General features: G+C 39.2%; 1 protein-coding gene across 1 annotated transcript; it reads right to left on the reverse strand.

The window, feature by feature from the left end:
* Window positions 1-19523: 19523 nt before the first annotated feature.
* On the reverse strand, window positions 19524-20777 carry LOC116127322 (heat stress transcription factor B-4b-like). The gene is made up of 2 exons (XM_031412974.1): window positions 20470-20777; window positions 19524-20096 (listed from the first exon to the last, which is right to left on the reverse strand). Exons 1-2 carry the CDS (start codon window positions 20710-20712, stop codon window positions 19524-19526), a joined length of 816 nt encoding a protein of 271 aa, XP_031268834.1. The 5' UTR covers window positions 20713-20777.
* Between the last annotated feature and the right edge of the window lie 1561 nt (window positions 20778-22338).

Consider the following 22338-nt stretch of genomic DNA (forward strand, 5'->3'; position numbering starts at 1 on the left):
AGTTATATTTATATATTGTGTATTTGTGTTATTGGTTAATTGAATACTTTGCATTTGAAATGTTATATTGATTTTAACCAGGTAGTCCATAAAAATGTTAAAACTAAGATTGATATTGCCGTATTTTTCAAAACGTATTATTGACAATGCACCGTATTAAACCCGTATATACCCGTACCGTATTTTTTCTGTATCCGAATTTTATGGCTGAATTTTTATAAACGTATTTTTCACCGTTTGCCGTATTATACCCGTAAAATTCCCATACCGTTTTTTTGCCGTACCCGTATTTACTAACTAGGCATAAAATACAAGGTTTATTTCAATTAATTTGGCAAACACGAGTACACGACATGAGTGGAAGAAAATTGTACCATTTTTGTTTGGGTGTGCTGAAGTGATTGGGCTCACATTGATTTAACTTTTTTAATTTTATTCTATTTTATTATCTTATCTTAAAAAGTAAAGAAATGGTTTGTTTTAATATTGACTATTCAATTCAAAATCAAATTATATTTTATTCAACTCGAAATATTTAACAATTACCTTTCTTAATAAAAATTTATAAATTAACAAAAACACCTCCATTTACCCAAGCAATAGTCGTCTGCCAACAACTATTGCCAAATGCCAGCGCCGAAACAACCATCACCATGAATCTGGTAGGAAACGGCCAAACCTACGACCAGGGATCTAGCCGTTAACGACTAGATCTATCTGGTTGTTGACGATGGCCAGATTATGGCCATAAATCTAACTATTTCTAGCCAAATATAGGTGGATCTGGTCGAAAAATGTCAGATCGACGCACGACTGGTCAGATCCAACTAGTCGTGCGCCATTCCAATGACTATCGACCATTGTCCGACGGTGGTGGACGACTGCTGACAATTGATTGGGTGGGTGGGGGTGTTTTTATTAATTTATAAACTTCTATTGCGGAAGGTGTTTAAGTAAATTAACAAATGTTGGAGGTTAAAAAATAATCTAAATTTTTTTAGAAATTTTTTTCCAAAAAATACCAAACACATTTTCAGAATCATATCCTATTTGATTAAATCATATCATATTATATTCAGAACGAAATATTGTTTTACATAATGTACCAAATAGACCCCATTATCTATAGTACTCCCCGCCTATTGCAAGGAACAGCAATGCTACAGACACCGGTGTTTTTACACCGAAATTTTGTACCGGCTGACGTGTGTGCTGACTCAACCATCCAACGTGTTTTGGCGTTATTAAATTTGATCTAATGAACGGCCGTCCATAACATATGGACGGCCGTTCACTCATATGGACCCCCGTCCATATTATATGGACGGGGTCCATTTACTACGGACGGGCGTCCTGATTTAGAGGACGCCCGTCCATTGCTAAATAAAAATAAAAAATAACAAAAACTCCAGAACAAGAGATAGTCGATTTAGGCATATTTCATATCGTCAACAAGTCGATGTTTGATCAAATATTCAACCAAATACCCTCAATCCCAGAGAAAATATTGTAATGTCACAGGACTTCAAACAATAAAAAAATCTGAACAAGAAAAATAAAGAGGCCGAAAATTAAAGCAGAACCGAACACATCCTCCTCCTACCACCTTTTCCCTCGCATTTAATACGGAAAATCTAATCGTAGCCTAATATTTAAGCTAAGTGATTCAAAGCAACATTGTCCTGGCACAAAACAACATTCCTTTCCGTTTAATACCAAAAATCTAAAGGTAGCCAATCACTAATATCCCATCTTCAATATATATAACTCTCTACTGCTTAATAGCTACAGCATTGTAACTCTAATAACTGAAAAAAAAAAAAAAAAAAAAAAATTCAAACCCAACCCCACAATTTTTCTAAACGCATAAATTAACTCCCCAAAACACCATATTAAACAAAATAAATCGAACCCATTAAAACCCATGTTCCCATAACAATACAAACGCTAGATAATCCCAAAAGAAGTGAAAAATTCTCGAGCTTTTCATCTAAATACCAATGCGCATGAAAAATAAACACCAAAATCAACAGAAAGAGATCAAGCAATCAAGTTGAACGCCCATATATATATAAATATATAATCATACCTTGAAATTCAACGGCCATGATGATGATGAAGACGTTGTTTCTGATGGGTGATCAGATCTCCCTCTAAATTTTTCCACCTGAATTAACCGCCAAACTAACAAACAAAAAGAGTGAGAAAAAGGAACAGAACAAATTGAATAAAAAGAGAAAGAAATTGTTGGTTTGGCATTACGTGATGGTGGTAACAGAAATTAGGTGAATAAGTTGTTCTACATCTTTCCCAAAACAAAACCAAACCGGAACCAAAACTCTGAAACCAAACAACTTACACGGTATTTATCTCTTACCGTCATAACACTTCTCCATACTAGTGGCTCGTGTACGTCTTCGTATATACTCGCTGTATTTTTTATTTTTAACAACCCTCCAAACATTAATAAGAGAAATACTAAACAAACAAATTTTATAAAGATATTCATAAAAAATGATGTAAAAAAAAATGAATAAAAGACTAAATTTAATGAATTTGACTTTCACTTTTTCATTCATTTTTTGTCACCTTTGACTTTCACTCTTCCATTCATTTTTTGCTACCTCTCTTTGTATAGAAATCTTTGTAAGTATAATATTATTGTATTAATAAAGACTATTTATTTTGAATCTTTTCTTATTTATATTTGAGTTAATGACTTAATTGTCCTTATTAACAAAAATCTCTATAAAGTTTTCCAAGTTATTAGTATCCCACGATATGTATCCTACAATACGATTCGATATGAGTTGTCAACGATACGTATTAGAGAATATATCCTAAACTTTTTGATACGTTGATATGTATCTTACGATATGATATATGTTGATTTGTATCCTTAAAAATATCGATATAAACCGATATAACTTTATTAAATTGGGCAAAAAAAAAAAAAAAAAAAAAACAAAAATCAGGTCTAATTCGGGTCACCTGGCCTGGTTTACTAGAACCCACCTAAATTTATCCTTCCCTAATTTTATCCTAGCAAGATTCACTCCTAATTAATTAATCAGAGGGATGGTATTAATTTAAAAAAAAAAAATATTATTATTATTTTTTAAAAGCGTATCCTATGATACGATATGATACGATACAATACGCGATACACGATTCGAAAAATTAAGTTTTCGATACATGATACGATACGCGATTGGACAACAATGTTTCGAATAACAAAAATTTCTTTATAGTTAATGAACAATTATTAAATTCTTAAAATTTATGCTATTATGAGTTAATAAATATTATTAAAATTTTTAAAATTGTTGATGCGTGATTTTTATACCAACGAAACGCATATGTGAAATGCTGAGCTGGCTCAGAAGACACACGTGAATGCAAGAAAAATGTGAGTAAATACAAATGTGAACAACTTTTAAAGTGGTTCGGATGCTAAGGAAGTAAGTCCTACGTCCACTGTTATTTTATCAATGATAGGGGTTAGGTCGCATTAGCTGACTGACTTACAGATGATGATACAAGCGAGTGAATGCTATAAATTATAGAGAGAGTAGCTAATCAAGAGTAAAAATGAGCGAATCCCTTGAATGAGAGAGGAACTCTCAATTTATAGTAGGATGCATTGAGCTAATGATTAGTGGATCTGTGAGTTGGTGGGATTATCCGTGCAAATCCTTCTTTATGTCACATTGTCCACCTTTTAGAGTGATTTGCACGATTTGGCGCAAGGATTGGACATGTGGGATCACCACAGCTTCTTGCTGGTCTGACGCGCACCCACTATTCTGATAGAAGCAGGCTGCGGGTGTACCCATGTTCTGACTTTTACACTCTGACTGGGCCTTACGTCAGCCCTATATTTTTCAGGTATAACAGAAGTCCCCTAGTTTTTAAGGTTTGAGGATCGAACCTTGGAAACTATAAGCCATGCCGCGATTGGATGATTTCTGGAAATTCTGGTGATTCCGACCTGTTTGAAAATAGGTCGAGGTAGCACTCTTTGCGAACACGGCCTCGCATAGTCACTGCTCGCTAAGGATGATCGACCTGACTTCGTCAGGTGTCCCCTATTGTGCTTTTGGTATGGGTGCATTTAATGAAGCAATCTCTCCTCTGACAGACGTGTCATGTGCTTGATAAACGCCAACCAGGCGCATTAAATGCGTTGTATGCTGACACGATACCACTTTCTTAGAACATTAAATGTGTGACATACTGAAACGACAACCCTTATCAGAACATTAAATGCAGATTGGGGCGCAATTAATGCTGGGAGAGAGAGAGTGTTGTTGCTTGAGCTTTTCAACAGAAAAGATGAAGATTTGATTTTTCTTTAATCGTGACGCTCACTCTTCCCACTGATCTGCGACACGTGGTCGTAATCAACGGTGATAAATTTTGCCGCCCAAACGTCGTTTTGATTATGAGAAAAACAAGCGCTGTTTCATGCGCTATAAAAACTCAGATCTTTCTCAGGCAATGTCACCACACTCGTCTTTTTCACAGAGAGCAAGAGATTTTCGCAAGCTTAGAACCTTTGCCTTCCAAACTAGCATTTTTTCGATATTCGAAGCAGAAGCCATTTTCGTACTTCGAGAGGTAAGAATCTTTTTCTGCTTTTATTTTCTATTCCCGTGGTTGGTAAATGGCATTAGTCTTCCGGTAGCTCATCAGAGACGAAATGCCCATATCAGGTTCGGGCCATAAATGGCAGCTCGAATCATGCTGTTAGAGTTTTCTCTAGGTTTTAGGGAGTCTGTTTCCTTCCACGTCATCGTACGGAGTAGAGTACGATGGCTAAATGACCCTCCTGCTTGTCGCTTTTGCAGACCAGTAGGATGGACCCCTCAACGACCAGATCCAAGGAAGGAATCGGTTCGTCCTCGCAGGGTGCTCCGAGTGCCACTCCTGAGGTCTACTCGATACTTACCGGGGAAGAGCTCAAAGGGTGGTAAAATAGTACGGTATTGACGTGGAAGTTTTTCGCGACGTGGCCCACTCATCTCGATACCCATCTAGTAGGATGGCCGCGATCTCCGAGGAGATCATCAAGGGTGGGGGGCTGATTCCCTTCCACCCTTTTGTCAAGTCGATCTTGGATCACTTCGGGATAGCACCGATGTAACTCACTTCGAATGCGTATGTCATTGCCGTTGCCATGTACATTGCATGTCGTGAGAACGAGATAGGCGAGCTAACCGCGATGGAGCTCAACTGCTCGTATTACTTGAAAAAGAGCAAGGACAAGGATTCTTATTACTTGTCCATGCAACCTTCTATTGCCGAGGGGATACACAGCTACCCTAGCAACGCGGGGGCCTACAAAACAAAGTTTTTCTTCTTTCGTTACGACGGCCATTGCCACTTTCAGGACCCGAGTAGGCTCTTTTCCCTTGGCGGATTCATCAAATTTGAAATGTGCTTTCTTTCTAACGACCAATTTCTCTTTTTTGGCAGTTAACAAGATGACCGACTTAGGGTTGCTCTTCGATCCGGAAAGGATCGTATCTTTTGGCTTATTGCCCGAGGCTAGCCGCGACGCAAAGAAGCTCGTGATGACTGCGAATCTACGAAAATACAGTTTCTTCAACGCAAACGCTTCTTTAAAGTCCCCATTGAGTAAGTCTTGCTAATTGGGTCTTTTCTGGTCGTGAAATGAATCACTTGCTAACTATGCTCGCATGCAGCAGCCATGCCTCTGAAGGAGTCAGAGCAGCCGCGATGAAGACAAATCAATTTTCCTCGGTCAAGGAAAGCCAAGGCGACCGATGCTGCTCCTACCGTTCCCCCAGCTGAAGGTGCAACATTGGGCCCCCCGGTGCGACCTTCTGGAACTCAGTAACAACCTTCGGAAGATGCACCAATCTGAACCGTGAAGGCTTCCCAGCCATCGGCTGTTCGCCAGAGGCTAAAGACAACGGCTCAGCGACCAAAGAAGAGAAAGCAAATTCAGGTCGAGGAGTCTAAGACCGAATCCAAGAGCGATCAACCTGGGAGGTCGCAGCCAGATGTCAGGAGGAGGTTGGGCAAGGAACCGACGGGCGACATGACCCCTACGGAAGGCGCGAAGAAGGGAACTCTAGTGCTAGACTCGCTGGGGAACCTGCCAGAGTACCTGCAACTGATAGTCTACACTTTGCTGGAGTGCGGACTCTCGGAAACATTCGAGCAGTCCGTAGGCTCCAGCGACATGGACCTGATGTCCATATTGCTCCAGCATTTAAGCAAGGTAAACGAACTATCCTCGACGAGGACTTTCCTTAATTTCTTTTAATAAACTAACTTGCTATTTTTTCTTGTTCGCAGGCCCTGCTTTCCATGCAACTGTCCTTGGAGAAGGTTCGGCTGGGAGCTGCAAAGGGGGAGGTCGCACTAAAGAAAGAGAACGCAACGCTCAAGCGAAGCTTGGAAGCTACCGAAACAGAAAGAAACCTGTCCTCTGAGTCGACGAACTGGTACCTGAACGAAAGAGACGCGACTCTTCGCACGGTGGACTTCCAAAAAGCGGAGCTCAAGAAGCATGGGGAGGAAATAAAGGAGCTTCAAAGGACCATTGCTAGACTCTCCAAAGAGGTCGGAGAGAAAGACCAGGAGTTCAAAGTGACCTCTCTGCAGGCCTTGCAAGCAGAACAAGAGAGGGATGCCTCCGAGAAGCACAAGCAAGGTCTCAAGGCCGAACTTCAGGTAAGTCAAGGAAAAGTTGCTTCCCTGACCGAAGAGATGTAGAATTAGGTAGTAGAGGTTGAGGAGAAGGCTGCCGAATGGGCAATCGAGTCTATCTATGCCTTGCGGCCGAAGAACCCACATATTGATATGTCCGACCTCTTGGAGGATTGGCAGGAAACTCTCAAGTCCATGGCGCGGCAGGATGATGAAGCGGCGGCCGCCCAAAGATCCCGAGCCGACCAGCCTTAGGATGACGAGGTTGTTCCTCTAGGAGTTAGATCAGGGCTAACAGTCGTACCATTTTGCCTGCTGTACTCTTCACATTAATGAAATATATTTTGCTTTTACCATTTCTGTTCACTTTATTATACATGAGTTTACATTCTGATTGCTTACAGTATTGGAACAAGTCTATGCGAACATAACACATTTATACGAACAAGATTACATGCGAAGACTGTTCAAGCGAACAGAATAATACTTTACAAGGAAATAATTTACAAAGATCAAAAATTAATTTACAAGGATAACTGAGTTCGGAATTACTGATAGTAAGGTCGAAAATGCTCAACATCCCAAGCTCGGGGTACTTTGGAACCATTCAACCTTTTGAGATGATAAGTCCCCGGTCTTATCACTTTGTCGATGCGATATGGACCTTCTCAGTTCGGTCCCAACACTCCCGCACTTGGTTCCCTAGTACATCGAGAAGAACTTCCTTTAATACAAGGTCGTCGACCAGGAAGTCTCTTCGTCTGACCTTCGAATCAAAGAACCTCTTCTCGCATTGCTGATAGGTTGCTATTCTTAGCGATGCCTTGCTGCGATGTTCTTCAACAAGGTCTAGACTTACTCTCATAAGCGCTTCGTTCACTACAACAAAAAGGGCTTTTAGCTACGAATTTTTTTGTTGCTAAAAACCTAGAAATTGTTGCGGTATACGTTTAGCGACGAAAAAAAATCATCGCCATAATCGTCGCGGTAGGCATGTCGCGCTTGATTTTAGGTGACAATTTTTTAAAATTCGTCGCTAAATCTGGCGACAAACAAAAAAATTGTCGCCTATACCATTTTTGTCGCTAAATCTAATTACCGGTGAAATATTAAATGTCGTCGCCTAAAGTTAATAGCAGCGTACTCTCTATTGTGTCGCCTACTTTATACCGCGACGAGATGTGTATTTTTGTCGCTTAACTTATATCGCGACGAAATGTGAATTTTGCTCGCCTATAATATACCGCAACGAAATGTGCATTTTTGTTACATAAAGTTAATAGCGACATTATAATTATATGCGTCGCTTAAAGTATACAGTGACGAAATGTGACGTTTTGTCGCCTAACATGTAGTGCGATAAAATATGAGTTGTTGTCGCTGAAAGTTAATAGCGACGTAATCTCTATATGTGTCGTTTAAAGTATAACATGACGGTACTTTATATTTTGTCACTTCAAACTATTAGCGATGAAATGTAAAAGTCATCGACAAAACTTTTCAACTTTGAATGTATTTCATAGCTAAAGTCTACAACGTCGAAATATAATTGTGGTAGCCCATATATATATAATTTATCTTAGACATTTTAAAATTTAATTCTAAACGTAAATATCAATTTGTAAATGTAATTAATTCAAATCAAACAAATATATCGAACCAAATATATTATAGAACTATATATGTTTGTTTTTAAATAAAAAGTTAAAAATATATAAAGTTGACTAAATTTTTAATGTTCAACAAAAAGTGACAAATAAAAACGCAAAAGAAAGTGAAGGCACTAATATTTCAGAGGTGGAAATATTGAAAAGGCAACAAAAAATGTTTCCTGATTGACTTGAACATCGGGTAAGTCGTCGAACATTTTGGAGTCTTATTATTATTATTTTTATGGTTTTCAACTTTTATATTGATCATATATTTTAATCTTTTTTTTTTTTTTGCCAGATGAAAGTGTTATGTTCTCAAGGAGCAGTGGAGGCTACTGATGATTTGTATTCATTAGCTTGTAAGCCTGATAGACGAGTGTCTAAATATACTGCTTGTATTGTTGATGGAGTATAATTCACTGTGAAAGATCGTGATGATTGACTCACAACCCAAAATAGTGGTGTTTTAGTGTATGAGGAACTTGAAGATGATGATAATGGTGGTGGTGATGATGAGAGGATGGAATTTTATGGGATTCTTGATTCAGTTGTTGAAGTGAATTATATTTATGACAGAAGTGTGATTTTGTTTAAATGCACTTGGTTTGACACTGACCCTAAAAAGAAATGGGTGCGAAAGGATTTTCACTTTACAAGCATCAATGTGAGTCACAAATGGTATGCCAATGATCCTTATGTGTTAGCATATCAAGCTAAACAAGTTTTCTACATTGATGATCCTAAGTTAGGGGCCAATTGGAAAGTTATACAGAAGGTGCAACATAGGCATTTGTATGACATTCCCGATAACATTGTGGAAGATCAATCGACAATGCATGATGCATATCAAGCCAATAATTCAGATGAATTTAGTTTTCATGTTGATGCAGATGTTAATGAACAAGAAGAACTTCGTAGGGTGGATGTGGAACCAGAGGTTGTTCAATTTGTGGAGTCAAGTAGTAGAGTTAGTGATGATGATATCAGTTTCATAAACGATGATAGTGAAAATGAGATGAGTGATGAAAGTGAAGATGTATAAGTTGAAGATGATATTGACAATTAATAATATTTATTATTGTCATCCAAATTTAATTTGCATAATTGTGATGTGATTCTTCACTGTGCATTAATTTTGATTTGTTTGCTTTATATTATTAATTTAATGTACTAAATTTAATATTTAAATATAAATATTAAATAATATTATAAATTTATTATAATAAAATAAAAAAATAATACTAACAATAACCTAATAATAATAACAATAATAAATAATAATGATTCTAAATAGTAACAAACAAGTTCCAAGCTTAAGTTGCCAACAGTGGAAACCTGAAAAACAATTTACCCCATGGTGCTTTTCGTATTTACAAAATAAATAATAATAATAATAATAATTTTGATTTCTTTTATTAATTACTGATTAGTTTTATGTTTTCAATTATTGTCATATAAATATAAAATTATATTAAAAATTAAATTCTAACAAACTAATGGCAATGATTTTAAGAAAATTGACACCAAAATTTTTTCACGACAAAACATAGATTGCGTCGCAATACGTTTTTGGCATTGTTTTTTATATTTGCGTTGCCATAAATGTTTCTCGATGAACAATTTGTTGCGTAGCTAGCTGAATTTTGCATCTTTTTTTATATTTTTGTCACCAAAAACCATTCCTGACGCACAATTTGTTGCGTAGCTATATGGATTTTACATTGTTGTTTATATTTTCGTTGCCAAACACATTTCCTGACGCATAATTTGTTACGTATCCAGATTGATTTTGCGTCATTTTTATATTTTCGTCGCCAAAAACCATTCCTGACGCACAATTTGTTGCGTAGCTAGATAGATTTTACATTGTTGTTTATATTTTCTTCGCCAAACACGTTTCCCGACACACAATTTGTTGCGTAGCCAGATGGATTTTGCGTCATTTTTTATATTTTCGTCGCCAAAAACGTTTCCTGATGCACAATTTGTTGCGTAGCCAGATGGATTCTACTTTGTTTTTTATATTTTCGTTGCCGAAAAGGTATTACAACGGGTTTTTTGTTGCGTAGCTAAACTTCATTGGCGTCACTTTATATATGTTCATTGCCAAAAACATTTTATGGCGCCATGCATTTGCGTTGCTAAATGCTTTTGGCTATGTTTTGTATTATTTTCGTCTCTTAAAAGTATCCACGGCGACATATAGTTACGTCGTGAAAAAACTTGGGCGTCACTTTTTTTATTTTCGTCGGCAAAAACATTGTATGAAGAATTATGTCATCGCTAAGTTCATCGCCAATTTGCTTCCCACCATCTCACGAGAGGATTAGAAATTCCGCGAAACTATTGGCAACCAATTTCATATTTCATCGCTAATAGTTACCTTTGGCGACGAATTTTGAAATCGTCGCTAACAAAATTGTAGCTAAAAGCCCTTTTTGTTGTAGTGGTTGTCAGCTTCATTATACAAGTCCTTCCAAAGCGAACCAGTTCCTACCTCCACAGGGATCATTGCTTCGCAACCGTATGCTAACGAAAAAGGGGTTTCTGAGGTAGAGATTCTCGGAGTTGTCCTGTACGCCCATAGGACTTCGGGGAGGTCGTCAGCCCAATTCCCTTTAGCCTTACCAAGTTTGGCTTTTAGAGTGTGCTTGATGGTTTTGTTGACAGCTTTAACTTCACCATTTGCTTGCTGTCTTGCGACTGAGGCGAATTTTTTATGAATGCCTAACTCGTTGCAAAACTGCTTGAACTCCTCGTTGTCGAACTGTTTACCATTATCTGAGATGAGGGTATGAGGAATTCCGTAGTAGCACACAATATTCTTGAAGACGAAGTCTTTGAGCTTTTTGGTCGTGATCGTGGCTAGCAGTTCGGCTTCCACCTATTTGGTGAAGTAATCGACCGCGACCACGGCATATTTGATTCCCCTTTACTGACTGGCATGGGACCGATGAGATTGATTCCCCACATGGAAAATGGCCAAGGGCTAGTCATTGTTATCAGCTCGTGGGAAGGAGCTCGCGATATGTTCGTGAACCGTTGACACTTGTCACACCTCCTGACAAAGTTGTAGGCGTCTTCTTAGATTCGGGGCCAATAGTACCCTTGACAAACAACCTTGTTCGCAAGAGATCGTGCGGTGGTGTAATTACCACAGATCCCTTCATGTATTTCTCTCATGATGTAATTTGCTTCGTTGCTAGTTACACATCGGAGGAGAGGGGCGCTAAGCCCTTACCTGTACAGCCGGTCTCCGATGAGGGTGTAACGAGCAGATCTTGTTCACAGAACCCTTGCCTCGACTTTGTCGTCAGGCAAGGTCCTATCCTTGAGGTATTGGAAAATGGGAGTCATCCAGAAATCTGATTTTGTTACATTCACGACCTGTTCGATCGGGCTAATACTAAGGGCCTCGATGAATCGAACAGGAATGCTATCTGGTGCCTCTGAGTCCAACGATGAGGCTATCCTTGCCAAGGCGTCTGCCACAGAGTTGCTATCTCTAGGAATCTGAGTGATCGCCAAGTGCTTGAACGGCTCGAGTGAGGCCTTAGCTTCTTTCAAATAGCGGATCATATTTTCTTCCTTGGCTTGGTATTCTCCTAAGATCTGGTTAACGACCAGCATGGAGTCACTATGGATACTGATCGCGATTGCACCTATTTCTTTGGCCAACCGCAATCCAATGAGCAGAGCTTCATACTCGGCCTCATTGTTGGTTGCCTTAAATCCGAACCGGAGGATGCCGTGAACGCGAGCCCCTTCGGGACTCAAAAGGAGAAGACCTGCATCGACCCTCTTTCTGTTCGATGATCTATCGACGTAGAGGCTCCAGGTCGATAGGATTCTGAGCAGTTTCCTGAATGGCTTCGCTGGGTTGTTACTCCGACTCACTTGGAAGATAGGAGAATTCTGAGATGAAGTCAGCAACAGCCTACCCTTTGATAGTCGATCTTGGCTTGTACTTAAGATCAAACTGACTTAATTCCATGGCCCATTTAAGCAATTTACCCGATGCCTCTGGCTTCTGGAGGATCTGCCTGAGTGGGTAATTAGTCATTACATGGATCGTATGGGCATGGAAGTAAGGTCGCAACTTTCTGGAAGCGATCAGTAGGGCATAGGCTAATCGTTCCATTTTTGGATACCGTATCTCGGCATCCAACAGATGCTTGCTCGCGTAATACACTGACCATTGGACATTTTTCTCTTCCCGAACTAAGACTGCACTGACCGCGAACTGAGAGACGGACAGGTACAGGAGGAGGATCTTTTGCGGGAGAGGCTTGGACAGGAGAAGTGGCTTCCCGAGGTGTTCTTTTATACTTTGGAATGCCTGTTCGCACTCGAGAGTCCACTCGAACTTCTTATTGGCCTTCAAAACATTGAAGAATGGCAAGCAGCGATCTGTTAGCCTCGATATGAAGCGACTCAGTGTTGCTATTCGCCCATTAAGGCTCATGACCTGCTTTTTGCTGGTCGGGCTTTCCATATCGAGGAGAGCTTGGATTTTCTCGGGGTTGATCTCTATTCCCCGTTGGTTAACCATGTATCCTAGGAATTTTTCCGAGGATACTCCGAACGAACACTTGAGAGGATTCAGCTTCATTCTGTATAGTCGGAGGATATCAAACATCTCAGCGAGATGTGCTACGTGATCTGAAGTGACATGGGATTTGACTAGCATGTCATCTACATAGACCTTCATTGACTTACCGATTTGGTCCGAGAACATCCGGTTAACCAACCGCTGGTAGGTCGCACCAGCGTTTTTGAGGTCGAACAGCATAACTCTATAGCAGTATAGTCCCTGATATGTAATAAAGGATGTATGCTCTTCGTCTGGTGCGTACATCGAAATTTGATTATATCTCGAGTATGCGTCCATAAAACTTAACAGCTCGTATCCCGAGATGGCATCTACGAGCTGGTCTATTCTAGGCAGAGGGAAGCTATCTTTTGGGCACCCTTTCTTGAGGTCGCTGAAATCGACACAAGTTCGCCACTTTCCATTGGGCTTCTTTACTAGAACCGGGTTGACAACCCAGGTCGGGTAGAGTGCTTCTCGGATGGATCCGTTTCGGAGAAGGTTATCCACCTCTAGCCTTAAGGCAGCATACCGCTCCAGATCCATCGCTCTTCTTTTTTGGCGAACTGGCTTAGCTTCGTTGTCGATGTTCAACGCATGGCAGATGATATCCGGGCTGATCCCGACCATATCTGAGTGCGACCGTGTGAACACATCGATATTTTCTTTTAGGAAGCTGATCAGCTCGGAGGCAAGCTGGGGGTTGAGATTGCTCTCAATCCTTAAGACTCGGTTCGACTCCTTCTGGTCGACCGATACCTCGAATAAATCCTCAACTAGCCCATTGGAAGGGCTTTCCTGAATTCGAGGATCTATATTATCCTCGGTTGGACCAGGCTGTGGCTCGATTCGACGGATCGCCATAGCCTGTCATGGAATGCCACACTAAATACCCTTCCTTTTGCACGCCATCTGCACTGCTTTTATGTAATAGTCGCGAGATGCGCTCTGAGATCCGCTAACTTCCCCCATCCCCGTCAAGGTAGGGAACTGCATCTTCAGATGGTATATCGAAGTGATTGCCTTGAAGCTTCTTAGTAGAGGTCACCCTAGGATTCCATTGAAGGCAGATGGGCAATCCACGACCAAGAATTCAGTAACCTTAGTCACTTCGTCATAGTCACCCAGCGTGACAGGAAGTTGGATCATTCCTTTGGGGATCAAGTAGTCCTCTGTAAAACCATAAAAAGGGATCGAGGCGGGCTTTAGGTCGGCCTCGTCCAAGTTCATTCTTTGGAAAGTACTATGAAACAGGATGTTCACAGCACTTCTGTTGTCTACTAGCATCCTACAGACATTATGGTGCCCTATGAGGGGCGTGATCACAAGTGCGTCGCTATGGGGATGATGCAGATAAGTTGCATCCTTCTCGGAGAAGGTAATTGGCTCCTCCTTATGAACCTTTTGTGGTCGCTACGACGTGTTCATCACGCTGATTAGGTCGTGATGAGCCGCGCGAGCATATCTTTCCTGGGCATCTCGCATGTTTCCCGCGAGGTGCGGCCCCCCAAAGATCAAGTTGACATTGCAATATCCTGTGCGATCATGATGCTTCTTTCCTTGCTCCCCTTGACTTTTCTCTTGTGCGGGAGCGGAGTCGTCAATATACTCCTTGAAATGCCCCTTCTTGATGAGCTCTTCGATTGCCTGCTTGAGAGCTTGGCACTCATCGGTGTGATGCCCGTTATCCCGATGGAAGCGACGGTATTTTTTATTATTTCTGGCTGTCGCGGGAGTTTTTATGGGCTCGGGCTCTCTGAGCAGGCTGGCTTCTTCGGATTTATCAAGAATAGCCGATGCAGATGCATTCAGAAGCATATATTGGTCTCTGTCGTGATCGTGATGAGGGACAGGAGCATAAGACTTTTTGGGCTCGTAGCAAGGTTTCTTTCCTTTTCGCTGATCGTCAGTGGCCCTTCCGTGATCAGCTCTTCTACTTTCCCCCCGACCAAACGTACTACCTGAAGCGCCGGGGTCGCGACGGTGGAGTGCCGCCAATGAATTTTCTATTCGGAGGTACTTCTTCGCAAGGTTATAGAATTCTGTGAGGGAAACATCGTCCTCAGCTTGTAGTTCTTTCCACAGGTCGGTTTGTGGATGAACTCCTGCTATGATGAGAGTCCGAACAAACTCTTCGGGAGTATGAGCCACTTTGTTGAGTTCCCTATGGAAACAGTCAATGTAGGACTGGAGGGATTCATCCCTTTCTTGCCTTATATTGCTGAGGTAGCTCAAAGGCATTGAGAACTTTCGGTTCGCTTGAAAATGCCTTAGGAACGTCACGCTCATCTAAGGCCATGAACTGATCGATCCCGTTGGGAGCGACCTGAACCACCATTTCACATGGGAGGTTAAAGTCACTGCCAAAGAACGGCATTTTGCTAGATCCGAGACCTGGTGAAGCTCTATCAGGTCGTTGAATTCATATAAATGATCCTACAGATCAGAATTTCCATCGAACGCCCGCATGTCGAGTATCTTGAATCCTGGTGGGAGTGGAGCGGCTAGTACTTCGGGAAAGAAGGGGGAAGTAGACGCGACCTGCCCTTGCTCATTGCTCTTAGTCGGTCTAGAGCTCGCTGCAGCTCCTCAATTTATGGCAATTGAGCCACTTGGGGATTGCTTTCACCTATGCGAGTTCGATCCTCGCGATTGTGGTTGAGGAAAGTCCAAAGGTCGGGTTCCTCTTCGCCTCAGCCGACGGTTCCGGCCACTCTCGACACACACTGGCTAGAGGCGTGTGATGGCGATGAACGGTGTGGGTATTTTCACGACCTTCGCAGTGGTAAGAACCGCCCCGCGAAGTGTGGGAACCTCTCGCACGATGATGATCTGGATCGTTTTGCTGGCGGTGATAAGAATTGCCCCGCCTAGCACTTTTATGGGGGTGTACTTGCGACATGGCATGGGACAACTCGGGCTGCGTCCTTTCACCGAGTCTTAACGAGACCGATATTCTACTTGGACGCGGTTGGTGTTTGCTAGCCCTTTAGAGCCCGTAGGCCCCTTTTTTGCCATTTGCTTACCCTTTCGTCTACGCATTGCAGTGCTCGCGGCACGGGCTATTTCCCTTTGCCACACTTTCGCACGACCTGCAGGCGTTTTTGGCGGTTGTACCGCCCCAGCTGATTTGGATGGCACGCCTTGGTCCAAACGGTCTAACCTTCGGTTGACCGTCTGGAGAGTATTGTCGAACCTCTCCAGGTAGCTTCTAATGACAGGGTCCAGTTGTGAACTTGAAGGGATATCCCCTACAGCATTTTGTGGGACAGAAGGTATTTTGGAAGAGGTGTCCCCCTGGACTTGGGGGATCCTCTCAGCACCCTGGTTGGTTTGCTTAGGTTCAAGTTGGCGGGCCATTTGCTGTTGTAGGACCAGTAAGTTAGAGATTCTCCTGGTGAAGGATGAACACTAAATCAGGGCCCTCATTCTAGCGCCAAACTGTTGATGCGTGATTTTTATACTAACGAAACGCACGTGTGAAATGCTGAGCTGGCTCAGAAGACACACGTGAATGCAAGAAAAATGTGAGTAAATACAAATGGGAACAGCTTTTAAAATGGTTCGGATGCTAAGGAAGCAAGTCTTACGTCCACTATTATTTTATTAATGATTGGGGTCAGGTTGCATTAGTTGACTGACTTACAGATGATGGTACAAGCGAGTGAATGCTATAAATTATAGAGAGAGAGTAGCTAATCAAGAGTAAAAATGAGCGAATACCTTGAATGAGAGAGAAACTCTCAATTTATAGTGGGATGCATTGAGCTAATGATTACTGGATCTGTGAGTTGGTGGGATTATTCGTGCAAATCCTTCTTTATGTCACATTGCCCATCTTCTAGAGTGATTTGCGCGATTTGGTGCAGGGATTAGATACGTGGGATTACCACAGCTCTAGCTGGTCTGGCGCGCACCCACTATTTTGATAAAAGTAGGCTGCCGGTATACCCATATTCTAACTTTTGCATGCTGACTGGACCTTAAGTCAGCCAGGCATAACAAAAACCTCAAAAAGGTTTTAAAATATTATATCATTCCTGATAGGACTTATGTCATTGACTCTTCATATTTCGTTAGATTTTCAATATAATATTTATTATACAAACTGCAATAAAAATAAAATTAATTTCCTACATTACAAATAAATTATGTGCACATTAAAAAAATGGGTTTATCATAGTACCACCTCCCAGGCTTGGCACGAAAACGCTTTTGTTTTAATTTTGGGAGATTAATGTTGTCACCCTGGAATTGTGTTATCACTATTCTTATTCCTCGTGTACTGGTTACCATTCTTATTCCTATTATTTTTACTATTTCTATTTCGATTCTTATTCGTATTCTTGTTATTATTCTAATTCTGATTCTTATTCTTATTCTTGTATTTAATTAGAATTTATAATGTTAATTATAATAATTTTTATTAAGACTAAACTTGTTAAAAACGAAAAAAATTAAAAGTAAGAAATGTTGATAAACTTGATGGGGTTCTAAAATCACTTCCCTTCTAAAAACGAAGTAAATTGGACCAAGAAAGCGAGATCTTAATTCAATTTTGTGAATTGGGCTGAAAAACGGTTGTGCGCCTATAATTTTATATTTTAGTATCTTTGAACATTGGGCTTAAAAAGCGGATTTCAAATTCATTATTGAAATCTCAATTTTAATTTTGATTTCTTAAATTTAATTTCAGTTTAAATTTGTATTTCTATTATTGTTTTTGTTCTAATTAGTAATTACTATTCTCATTCCAATTCCAATTCCTATTCTTATTTTGTTTTCTATTCCTATTCTAATTATTCGCTATTGGTGCAAACAATTGCATTTAGCTCAACATGCTGCTTGCACTCATTCTAAGGATGAATAGTAACAGTTGCATGAACTTGTACTAGTGAAGATTGATCGTAGTCTAAATGGGAAATAAATATTGAGCACAGGATCAACCACGCATTATATGTTATGCCTAAAACATCATAATCGACATAAACTTATATCAATGAGCATCAATCAGAGTTTATGAATGTTTTGGATCACGCAGAATCTGTCACATCGCCCCAAGACAAAGAGAATATAATTGTCACTAACCCAACATATTCAAGTTTTGTTTATAAATGAATGTGGTTCGTACATCTGTCCAAACCTCATATAATTTAAGGATATTTTCTAAGTTATCAGCTAATGGGAAGCAAAGAAGGACTTGCATAACATCTACCCATTTGTAGATTTGTAATCATTACCTTGAACTCAATGACTATAAATAAAGGACCCCCCTCACAAAATTGGGATGAACGAATGCATGTATAATCAAACTCTCTAAATTTATAAAAGCAAATAGTAAAGATAACCTACAAGAAGAGACTCTTGCAATTATGTTTGTTGTTCGTGACTCTTTGTAAACTTGGCTAATCACCAAGAACTCTTGTATAAAAGAAAACAATGGATATAAGAATTGTTTTAAGCATCCAAACTATTATCAAAATTCCCACTATCTCGTTTATTTTAAATGTTTGCATGTAATTGTGATCTTTAATCAAAACTTTATAATCAATCACGTGTAATTTCTAAGACCTTTTAAATATTTTGTATGTACGAAATCGTTGACATTAAAATAATGCATCAATGATATCCCTTGAGTATGATATGACAATTCTCTATTTCTCACTCAAACTTCATCTAATGTCCAATTTTATTTAATTTTTGTTGCGCTAAAGAGTAAGTCGTCTCTCTCATCTCCATAATTGAATTTATAAGAAAGAAGGCTACTCGAAAAGATGGGAAACAAAATCGAGGCATGAAAAAGAAGCGCATTATATGACTTCAATCCCGAAACAGTCTTTCTCAAAGAGTAATACTACACATACATCATTTTCATACAACATTTCTCATACAACATTATGTGACAAGATATGATTGGCTAATTTAGAGTTAAAATTAAACTTTCACCCAATCATATATTGCCACATAATGTTGTATGAGAAATGTTGTATGGAAATGATGTATGTGTAGTATTATTCCTTTCTCAAAATCTCCTTTTTGCTGTCTCTATTGCTTGTATAATCCCTTATTTTGATCCCTTTCTCTACTTTTTGTGGGGGAAAAGGAAAAAAAGGCAATAAAAGTAGAGCAAATCCTCCTAACGATACAAAACAAAAAAATGATACCCTCCTCAAAAGTTGTGATTCTTCACTAATCGTGAGATCATAATGGTATGATAATGAAAAATAGGATGGACGAGCGATGAATTATCATTTGTGATCTAAATTTGGAAAAATAATCATTAAATTCTAGCTCTTTGAACACATATCAATCAATGGACATATCCCAGATTTTGTGCTGATTATTAAGTAGCTACCTTAACTTAAATAAACTTATCAAAACAACCGTAACGGGGCTAGCTTTAACATGAGAGATCGGTTAGAGATTCGAGATTGGAGTGATTGTTTAATTCGCTTGAGGTAGGTGAGAGTTTCTTAGATAAAGATCAATAACTTTGACACCATCTTAAATTACCATTCTCTTAATTGCTTAACCTACGTAGTAATAAGAATTCAACGTTAATATCTAAATCTTACAAAACTGAACCACAAAAAGGTTCACTATTCAAGTTCTTGTTCATCTACCTTTCCTGGGTGCAATCTCTTCTTTGCACTGAGAGCAACCCCAAAGAGCTTCACAGTACCGTTGGGCTCCTCAGTTACAGCCGCTGACGATGACTTAATCAATTCTCTCAGCCTAGGCTCTGAGTAACTGTGAACCGTCAATCCATGCTCATCATACTCACACGGAACAGCCGGTTTTACATGATTCTGAATGAAGAAGATAATGTCATTGTAGAGGTTCTTCATGTGAGTGAGTTCAGATAAAAGCATGTAGTTCCTTCGGCGCAAGCGTTGATTATCTTCAGTGAGTGCCGTTAGAACATCGGTTGGAGATTTATTATAATTATCTGGTGATGGCAATGGAGAGTCCACCCAACAGAAATTTTCCTGATCCGCTTGGAGAAAATGAACCGGTTGTTCATGGAAGTTTACTTCTTGTTGATGATGATGATGATGAGGATGATTCTGGGCATTTTTTCTTCTGTGGATCTCTAATAGTAAATGCTTCGCTCCTTTTCTGAAATATTCATTTGCAAACTCCCATCTATCTGCCACTATCTTCTTGAATCCCTGAAAATATATATTGTTATACCATTAATAACAGGAAAAAATATACTGTAGCAAAAGAATAATGGAGCTAGCCATAAGTTTATAATATAAAATCATTACAGGAAAGATGAGCTTTTCCGAGACATGTAATGCATCGGAATATAAAAAAGAAAAACATCGCAATCCATCTATTCGTACGCCAGAAACAAGCATCGCGCTTGTGTTGGCATTGTAGGCCAATAAGGCCTGTTCTGACGCTACATGGCATCGGAACATCTCGTCGGGAAACAACAAAGTTCTTGTAGTGAATTTAGAAGCAAAATGAACTTTCAGAATTAGAAAGTTACATGTATTTAAAAGAAAGATGTGGAGAAGAGAGATGGATAATCCTTACATAGGTATTAAGCTGGCGAACAAAGCTTGAGAAATTGTTGTGTTTGAAGTAGTTGGGAAGAAGATCCCTGGCAAACTCAGGAGGTCTCCACACAACAAAAGTGGTTTCATCTTCACCCCAAGAGACAATGTGGTCAGTGACAGGATCATCAACAAGTTGGTATGTTTTTGTAAGAAATGGAGCTGGAACTGCCTTCTGAGGCTCCACTGAAAACACCATTTCTTCACACCCCATAATCACCATTTCCTAAACTGATATATGCCTCTTCTGAATTGAACTATATTTAACTCTCTCTTTCTTTCTTTCTTTCTTTCTCTTCTCGATTCACTATCACATTATAATTTTCCAACTTTACGAAACAGAAACATATGACAACGTCAGTAAATTAAATAAAAGCTCTTCTTTTTCCTGGAGCTAGCTAATACTGTTGTTTCTAACTTTAAGAACCATATGACCATGTTAGCAAAATTAATTAATTAATGTGCACAATTAATTATTTTTGATATTAATAGGATTAATTTTTATTTCCTTGATCAGGGCACTCCAATCTTTTGGTATTCTTGTGCTCATCACAATTTCTGTCCTTTTATGCTAAAGGGTTTTGGCAGTTTTATTTCAGTGTACTTAAATGAGAAGCAGCTGATGCTTCTCCTGTTCACAGAAAAAACAAAATTTCCAGATGCTAACAGCCCTTTAAGATATTCATCTGGGATTTCTCTATATGAATAATATATTATCAGAGCATATAAACAAAAGGCCTGGTCCTTGAAACAAAAAGAGAGAAGCATATAAAACATATGCTTTCTGTTTTTATATAAGGGGATATGAAAGGGCGTGCATGATTCTGACATTTATCTCCCGTAGTGAAGCTGCAGATTTTAAAAATGAAGAGAAAAGAGAACTAGAATATGATTATTCACTAATTAACAGAGGACCAGTTTCTATATATATCACGGGTGTGCCTTGGAATTCACAAATCAATAAATTAAGAAACACAAGGCCAGGAATGTTCCTCTCTACTTCCTACTACAACTAACATAATTCACGGCTAAATTATCTCTATACTGATTATCATTTGCATTAACTAACTTAATTTATAGAGATTACTGTTGAGAACAAGTTTTCTGATAACTGATCCATCAAACAGATGGTCTAAATACATACATAAGATCTTATGCATATATCTGTTTTAATGATTTGATCTATGAGGCGTTTGTATTTACATGGTTAAAAGTTATTGTTTTTCGCTTCTAAAAAAATTATATGTTTCTAAAGATTGTAAAGTTTGATGAAGTCTTCAATTTTGAACTTGAAATATTTGAATTTAAAAAAAAAATGTATATATGTAATCGAATATTTCTTCTAAAACTTTGATGATGCGAGTAACCGGTTAGATGACATTAGGCTTTTTATGGTACGAGAAGAACAAGAAATATACTTTTGTGTTTCTAAGCTTAGAATATTGTACTAGCTGAATGTTTGTTGCTCATATTCACATGCAACGCATTTAGATTTGTGCTAATATGAGACAAATCTCCCCTCTCGTTCTCTCTCTCTGTTGAAAAATAAAGAGCAAGTAGTGGGTCACATGGAGATCGATTAAAGATGGATCATGTTTTGAAATAATGCATAATATTTTACTAATCAGAGGTGGGTCATCTTTGGAATTGAATCTTGGGAGAACGACATTTTACCACCCAAGGTTTGGCAAAACGACACTTTCCCACACGTCAAGTTTCAAAATGACACTTTCCCACTTTTCATCAGGTTCTGTTAGTGTTTTCTATTAATATTTGATTAAAATAACGAAAATACATTTAAACAGTTTATTTCTTAATTAGTGTATTATAAATTAAAATTTAATTAAGT

Source organism: Pistacia vera, unplaced genomic scaffold, assembly GCF_008641045.1.
Source record: "Pistacia vera cultivar Batoury unplaced genomic scaffold, PisVer_v2 Contig190, whole genome shotgun sequence".
NCBI classification, from domain to species: Eukaryota; Viridiplantae; Streptophyta; class Magnoliopsida; order Sapindales; family Anacardiaceae; genus Pistacia; species Pistacia vera.

Coding starts and splice junctions, on each gene's coding strand:
- LOC116127322 (XM_031412974.1), bottom strand. CDS start 20,712: ATGGTGATTATGGGGTGTGAAGAAATGGTGTTTTCAGTGGAGCCTCAG. Junction 20,097..20,469: donor TTCGCCAGCTTAATACCTAT/GTAAGGATTATC, acceptor ATATATTTTCAG/GGATTCAAGAAGATAGTGGC.